At 46.2% G+C, this 8720-nt stretch overlaps 1 protein-coding gene across 6 annotated transcripts in view; it reads left to right on the forward strand.

Moving 5' to 3' along the window:
* Positions 1-4798, forward strand: part of LOC134227501 (ecdysone-inducible protein E75-like) — a 220689-nt gene extending 215891 nt beyond the window's left edge. For all 6 annotated transcript variants that reach the window (XM_062709040.1, XM_062709041.1, XM_062709042.1 and 3 more), the window contains one exon: positions 427-4798. In XM_062709040.1, coding sequence (XP_062565024.1) covers positions 427-2607 — 2181 coding nt within the window. In that variant the 3' untranslated portion in view covers positions 2608-4798. The remainder of the gene's footprint in view (positions 1-426) is intronic.
* Positions 4799-8720: the final 3922 nt, after the last annotated feature.

Below are 8720 nucleotides of genomic sequence, written 5' to 3' on the forward strand. Positions count from 1 at the left end.
CGATGGGCGGGCGGCGAGAGCTGCAAGAGCAACGCTCGAGCACTCATTTCCCCTTGCTCGCAAGTTCAAAGGGTTCGTGAGTGTTCTTCTCTGGCTACAGAGAACGTGTTCTCAGACACCGACGTCATTCGCCAATTTCCGTCCCGGGGGTGATGGATGGATGGAGTGCTGCTTTGTGATGTAATGTTCGACGCACAAAGAAGCTCGCGTAGTACTAGATTAACTGTCGCGGCTTTCTGTCGAGGGCTTGTACAGTTGAGGAAGCGTTGTAAATGCTTCCGCGTGTGCTGTTGCGTAGGCGATTGTTCGCGTGCGCGATCGTTTTTCTTCCAAGAGTCGTATGGCGATTTACTGAGCGATTCCGTGTTTTTTTGTTCGTGGTCAAACGATATAATAACATATTTCTACGTTTTGTTTTGCTTACAGGCTTGTCCGCTGAACCCGGCTCCGGAGCTACAATCAGAACAAGAGTTTAGCCAACGCTTCGCGCATGTGATCCGTGGCGTGATTGACTTCGCCGGTATGATCCCCGGCTTCCAGATGCTGACCCAAGACGACAAGTTCACGCTACTGAAGGCCGGCCTGTTCGATGCGCTGTTTGTGCGTTTGATTTGCATGTTCGATTCGCAGATTAATTCGATCATCTGTCTGAACGGGCAGGTGATGCGCCGCGATACGATTCAGAACGGTGCCAACGCACGTTTCCTGGTCGATTCGACGTTCAACTTTGCCGAACGCATGAACTCGATGAATCTGACGGACGCGGAAATCGGTCTGTTCTGTGCCATTGTTTTGATCACGCCCGACCGACCGGGACTGCGGAACGTGGAGTTAATTGAACGCATGTACTCCAAGCTGAAGGCTTGTCTGCAATCAATTGTATCGCAAAACCGGCCCGATAAGCCAGAATTCATGCAGGAACTGTTGCGGACACTACCGGATTTGCGTACACTCAGCACGTTACATACGGAGAAGTTGGTGGTGTTCCGGACGGAACACAAAGAGCTGTTACGACAGCATATGTGGAGCAATGAAGAAGATCTCGCAAAAAGTCCCAGCTCAAACACATGGAGCTGCGATGGCAATAACGTTGAAGATGTGACCAAGAGTCCGATGAGTTCAGTTTCCAGTACAGAGTCGGCCGAAACAACCTCGGACTACTCGCACATCCCTTCGTCGTTGAGCGCTTCGGCGCCTCTGTTGGCCGCTACCCTGTCAGGTCAGTGCCCTATCCGCCATCGAGCGAGCAGCGGTTCTTCAGCAGAGGACGACATCATTGGTGGCACGGCCCATTTAGCGCAAAACGGTTTGACCATTACGCCGGTTATCCGATCGGTTGGAACACATCACGTCCGATACCGGAAATTAGACTCTCCCACCGATTCCGGAATCGAATCAGGAAACGAAAAACACGACCACAAACCAGTCAGCAGTGGATCGTCATCTTGCTCAAGTCCACGTTCTTCCCTCGAGGACCAATCGGACGACAAGCGTCACATGGTGGAAAACATGCCCGTTCTCAAACGAGTTCTTCAGGCGCCTCCCCTGTACGACACCAACAGCCTAATGGACGAAGCATACAAACCGCATAAGAAGTTCCGAGCAATGCGCCAGCGGGAAAGTGAAGCTGAACCTGCTCCCAGCTCATCGACCTCAACCATTACTCTATCATCATCATCATCACATTCGCCGAAACCGTCGTCCAGCACGTCCTCATCGTCGGTGGTTTCGTCACACAGCAGTAGTATGGGAGCTGGTCAATCTTCGTCGCAGCAGCCTCAATCGCAACTTCATATGCATTTAACTCGACCGCTGAACCAGTCGCCACACCAAAGCCTTCACCATCATCACCATCACCATTCGGCGACTCCTCCCGCAAGCCATCATCAGTCGTCTTCCCTATCCAGCACCCATTCGGTGCTGGCTAAATCCCTCATGGAGCAACCCTCGATGACTCCGGAACAGATGAAACGCTCCGACATCATCCACAACTACATCATGCGGGAGTCGCAGCAAGCTCAGCAACACCCTGAAGCGCAAAGTCCCTACCGGAATAACCTCCTGGTGTGCAGTCCCCGATCCTCATCCGTCTCGCCGCTAACCTCCAGCAGCAGTAGTAGCAGTAGTTCATCCTCCTCCGGCAGTGGCTGTCCATTCTCAGCCAACAGCGCTGGCAGCAGGTGGCAGAATGGCCCGACAAGCGTCATCACCACCACCCGCCAGCAAACTCCTTCCCCATCGCTCAATTCCACCGGAAGTGCCGACACTTCCTCCACTTCCAGTACCGCCAGCAGCAGCACTAGCATTCGGTACTTCCAGTCACCACATTCGACGTCGATCTCCCCACCGGTGGCCCAGCAAGCCAGCAGCACAACCACCGGATCAATTGGTTCCCCTCAGTCCGTGGTGACGGCACCCTCTCCCTCCCCGCGTCTAATCGAGCTTCAAGTCGACATTGCCGGCGGATCCGCTTCCTCCGGCACCACCGATGCCCCACTCAACCTATCGAAAAAATCTCCCTCACCTTCCCCCGCCCGCCACCAATCAACCTCCTCGTCCTCGACCTCCTCAACCGCCACCATCCACAAGGTGCTACTGGAAGCGTAAGCCACACCCACCACCATCATAACAACAACAGCAACAACTACTACTACTAAGTGATCGACGAATGGGAACTACTAAAACACAAGCAGTAAAAGAGGCAGATCAGTTTACACAACTGTACAAAGTTTAACACAGTAAGAGTAGTAACTATTTCTAGCGGTACGGATTAGAGTTTTATAAATCGGAAATTCGGTTCGCGCGCCCCGCCCTCCGGGGGAGGAGTAATCGTGTGCAAATTACTAAGAAGAGCATTGATATTTTACTAAGCAAACCTAAACAAAAAAACGAGGATCTCTATTTTACCTCCTTCCACTTGGTGGCGCGCGGGCTGCAGAGGAGAAACGAGCTGGCCGGCTGGCTGGCCAGGATCAACAATCAGCAATTCCCTCCCGAAGGTGTTACTCCCGAAATGCTGTGCGAAATGCACATATGTAAGGCGTGTGTGTGTAGAAAAACAAAAAAGAAGCCAAACAGGAAGACATTGCGTTTTTAGCGAGTAATGAAAACACTGACACACATACACATTGGAACATGTTCCAACCATATAACTAGAACCTAACGTGATTGAACTCAATCAGAAAACTCAGACAAGTAATAACGCGACACGTACCAATCGAAGAATTTATCAGAGGAAAACCTACCAGGCAGGGGTGAACAAACACTACACGTAAGGCAAAGGAAGACAGTTTAGATTTGCATTCACCTGGGCACGGGATGATACGCGAGAGTTTGCAAGTTCGTTTTGCGCTGTAAATAGTCGTGACAAGGAATTCCAAATTTTTACCACACGCACTGTCCCATTTGAGGGGGCGGGTGTGGCATGCATGATTGAGAGAGAAAAAACCCCAAACTAAGCAAAAGATGATTTGGATTGATTGAACCGACAGTGAGGTCGGTGAGTTGTTTTTAAGCAGTGAGGGATTAGCGTGTTTAGTGAAGAAGCATCAAAGCCGTACTTTAAAACGAAACAGACACAAAGGAAGCATGAAATTATCAGTCCGTTCTAATTCTAATTTCACAGATGATGCAAAAGCAAGCAGATGTTTGAAAACTACTTTTAATTGAAAGTAAAAGAAAAATGTAAAAGCCAAACGACGACTCGACGTCGCCGTTTTGGGATAAAAAATCAAACGGAAACCTGTACATAGTGTAATTAGACTATTATTCTCTTTTTAATTAAACGTGCAGATTTTTATTTATTGAAACATTTGCTTATTTTCTTACTAATTATCCTTTATTAAGTGTCCTTTATGTTTTCTTTTGTTTTTGTAAATAGCTATTCAAAAATGTTAAGGTAATCAAATACAAACACATACACACACGAGACCAAGTTTTAATTTAAAGCAAAACCATTTTAATTGAGAATTAGTTTTTTTTTCGTATCATCTATTATTATTTTATGAAGCAAAAATCCTTTATCAAAAGTAAAACATAAGAATCAATGTTTTAAAAGAAAAAAAAAACAAAGCATACAAGAAATGAATTAAGTTTGAAAAACTTGCATGAGTGAGAGGACGTGTGCAGAATGAAGTGTGATTCGATCAAATTTATACTTCTACTGAAGATGCAGACGTGCAAATGTGAATGAGCAGCGTGAATGTGACCAAAATGGATAATAACTACATACACGAAGAAAACAGAAACAAATCGTCAAAAATGTGCAACAGTAATAAAAAAAACAGAACACCCTACATGTGTAAGGAGAATGTTTCTAGGTTTAGGATCATAGCTGTATAACATTGAAAAAGAGAATAAAGAGAATGAAAAAAAAAATCAATTGAAATTGACATAAAAACACACACACACAATGCATTAGCAAGAAAGTGAATGAGAAAAATCCAAAACAAAAAAAAAGAGCAAAAATCCCCAAATTCATATTTAATTGTATTGAAAACAAAACACGAAACCCTATAACTCTATGGATGAAACACAACACAAAGATAAGAGATAATAAGAGTAATCCGTCGTCCGAGGCGGAACAACCCGGAGCAAATCAACAACAGATAGAAATCTTGTAGAAAGCAGTAAACAAACCAACAAACAGATAGATTGACAGTCAACACAATATGAGAGAACCAACAACACAGGTATCTAAAAATCACAAAAAAAAAATGAACAACAACAGTTGAATTGAGGATTGATTGAATGAAATAAAGTATTAAATATTGCTTCATTGTTGCAATTAATATGAAAATATTGATGGTTGTTATTTGTAACAGGAAAGAAAATTACCATTCAAGGGTAGTAACTAATAGCCTGACGCGCTGTTCGTCGTTATTTGACGATGTGAGGTTGTCCGGTTTTCTATAACACTGGGGTCGCTTCTTACGCGGGTAGATTTCATTAATTTCTTGGTTCAATCTCCCCAAACTTTCTAAGTATTACCTGATTTTTCTTTGATTTTTGTGGATTTTTTCGTTGGGTCAACACAATATTTTGTTAGTGCAATAGCAAAAAACAAGCAAACGCAAAACGCGTAATAAGCGACCAGAGGCACCTTCCAGGATTCCGTTAATTTTTCCATTTCTTGATAGAGCAACGCAATTTACAGCGAGTCCGCAAAATGTCTTCTATCCGTTTTTTTGTTGTTTGTTGTCCAAAATGCTGGTTGTCTGAATCACCAAAGTCCTCAATAGGATGATGAATGACTTCCCTAGCAACTGGAAGTTTATTCGCTTTCTCCTTGTACCTTGGGGCAAGCATGTAAAACATGTCATCAATAAGAAGACACAATGCACTATGGATTAGTGAACGAACATTTATGGTAAGCAATGGGGAGCATATGCCGAAGATGATCCATTGGATTCATTCAGCGATAGTGAAACCAAGAATTACATTATCAATCATAGTTTGTTGGTCCGGTAGACAAAGACGAAAAAGTAAAGTGCTCAGATAAAGATCGAAGTGCAATGATAGAAACCACAAGGTGCTTTACTCTATTAGCTTCTACTACACCAAATCAGCGGAAGCGGAAGAGGAGACATCAGATCCGCCTTTTTCAGGAGAAGGAACGCCGCCTGAAAGAAGCGGAATGCGAGGAGATGGAACAGCTGTGCCGTTCTCAAGCAACACGCAAGTTCTATCAGAAACTCAACGCATCCCGCAAAGGCTTTGTGCCGTGGGCCGAAATGTGCAGAGATAAGGATGGGAGCATCTTGACGGACGAACGTGAGGTGATCGAAAGGTCGAAACAGCACTACGAGGAACATTTAAATGGCGCTGAGAGTACAGGCAGTGCAAGTCAAGGCAGCGGAGGAGATGACTACGTCAGTTCAGCGGACGATGGAAGAAAACCAGCCCCCACCTAGAGGGAAGTTGAGGATGCCATCCAACAGCTAAAGACCAATAAAGCAGCTGGTAAGGATGGTATTGGAGCTGAGAACTGTAGAGAACTGTACAGTGTACACCCGCCTGAACGTGAAGCAACAAAAGTTGGACTGGTGGTGAATGCGTCAAAGACAAAGTACATGCTTGTGGGCGGAACCGATCGCGACAGGGCCCGCCTGGGAAGCAGTGTTACGATAGACGGGGATACCTTCGAGGTGGTGTAACGTTTGTCAGCCCTAGTCTGGTCTCGGACCTGGACTGGAGGGTAGACGAGGGCTACACCCATAGTGATCACCTAGCAATTCGCTTCAAGATCAACTATGGTGTGCAGCGTCCGAGGGCGGGTGATCCCTGTCAGGTCCGTGGGTGGAAGACCAATCACTTCGACAGCGAAGTTTTCACCGCGGCCCTGGGACTTGAGGCCAACACCGACAGTCTAAGTGGGGATGTGCTGGTAGCTGTCCTATCACGCGCGTGCGACGCTACTATGCCGAGGAAAGCCCTGCCAAGAAATGGCAGACGCCCGGTATATTGGTGGAGTGCCGAAATTGCAGCCCTACGATCAGCCTGCCTCAAGGCTAGACGTAGAACGCAACGAGCCCGCACCGAGGAGGAAAGAGCGGTCCGCCGGGAAGTGTTTCAAGCTGCGAGACTGGCCCTTAACAAGGCCATCAAGAGCAGCAAGAGAGCGTGCTTCGACAACCTGTGCGAGGGTGCCAATGCGAATCCGTGGGGTGACGCCTATAGGATCGTTATGGCTAAAACCAAAGGGGGTTCTTCACCCCCCGAACGGTCACCGGACCAATTGGCGAGGATAATCGAAGTACTCTTCCCGTCCCGAGCCACAAGTCCCTGGCCTCCTGCGCTGCAAGGCGCTGGGAGTGTGACGGAAATGGTAGCTCCGGTGACGAACGAAAAGTTACTCGGAGTGACTAATACCCTTGCGATGAACAAAGCTCCAGGCCCCGATGGAGTTCCAAACAGTGCACTCAAGGCAGCGATCATAGCGAACCCGAACATGTTCAGGCTAGCTATGCAGAGATGCCTGAATGAGTGTTGTTTCCTGAGAGATGGAAAAGGCAGAAGTTGGTACTGCTGCCGAAGGCCGAAGCCTCGGGTGACCCATCGGCGTACAGACCAATTTGCCTGATCGACACGACGGGTAAACTGCTCGAGAGGATCATCCTCAACAGGCTCACCCCGTACGCAGAGGGTACGGATGGCCTGTCGAGTAACCAGTTTGGTTTTCGGAAGGGTAAGTCCACGGTGGACGCTATCAATTCAGTCCTCAAGACTGCAGAGGTAGCGATCCAACGGAAAAGGCGAGGAATTCGATACTGTGCGTTGGTGACACTGGACGTGAAGAATGCATTCAACAGCGCAAGCTGGGATGCCATCGCGCTCTCGTTACACTGGCTTAGCCTGCCGGTGGACTGTACCGGATCTTGGAAAGCTACTTCCAGAACCGTGTGCTGCTATACGAGACCGATGCCGGTCAGAAAATGTTCCTATTACCGCAGGAGTCCCGCAAGGGTCAATCCTGGGACCGGTACTATGGAACCTGATGTATGACGGGGTTCTGAAGCTAAAGTTCCCTCCTGGTGTGAAGATCATCGGCTTTGCTGACGATATAACCCTAGAGGTCTACGGGGAGTCAATCCCGAAGTAGAGCTAACCGCAGAACACGCGATCAGCACTGTGGCGGACTGGATGAGGGCGAGAGGCCTTGAGCTTGCTCAACAGAAGACGGAGGTGGTTATCGTCAATAACCGCAAGTTGGTACAACATACAGTTGTTCATGTGGGAGACGTCGCGATAACTTCAAAGCGGAGTCTGAAGATTCTTGGGGTCATCATAGACGAGAAGCTTACCTTCGGTAGCCATGTCGAATATGCGTGAAAGGGCTTCGACTGCTGAGGCGGCATTATCGAGGATGATGTCCAACAGCTCCAAGGTGTGCGCCAGTAGACGTAGGTGTCGGAATCGAGGTCGGGATTCTTTAACAATGTAATTAAATCAAACTGACAAACAAACAATAAATCAATTTCAACTTTTTTTTTGTTTATTTTTTTTTTCTCTTTTTTTCAATTTTTTTCGTCACTTCACCATCACACCCGTTCTCAACAACGTTCGTCACAAAACTGGCTACCTTCAAACTCACTGAAGTCCTCCAGAGGGTTACTCTCTTCGCTCTTCGCTCGAATCGCATAATGGATCATAATGGATCTCAACATCTCGCGTTCACGGACATTCAATGTGTTTTGCTTACACTCTAATAATTTGTCTCACACATTTTGAAATATGAAATACTTAATTACTAGGTGCTACATGTATGACACGATTGGGTTCAGCTAATATTGTCTTGGACAGTACATTGCAACTAATTGAAAGTTATTGTTCTATTCCCTACATCCTTCTCCTCCTCTACTCCTACATTTCGAATTAAAGCAAATGAAAAAAATTTTAACACAGTGAAAAATAGGGTATTCTACCTCTCAAGAAATTGGAATATAATAATATTGAAATCTATCTGATCAATATGACTGGTATAACATAACGTTCTGAAAAGAGAAAAATGGTTAATATCATATTGAACAATACTTATTCGAAACGAGACTTACCATTATTGATTTGAGGGAATGAAATAAAAATAATAAAATTCAGCCCAAATCTATTTTTTGTGCCACATTGATGCGCTATACATGTCCCAACTTTTTTACACAAGTCAACTGCTAATCTTTGCCATACCAGGCTCTAGAATATCAATCTTGCATCGAAATCAAAAAAAT

Source organism: Armigeres subalbatus, chromosome 3, assembly GCF_024139115.2.
Source record: "Armigeres subalbatus isolate Guangzhou_Male chromosome 3, GZ_Asu_2, whole genome shotgun sequence".
NCBI lineage: Eukaryota > Metazoa > Arthropoda > Insecta > Diptera > Culicidae > Armigeres > Armigeres subalbatus.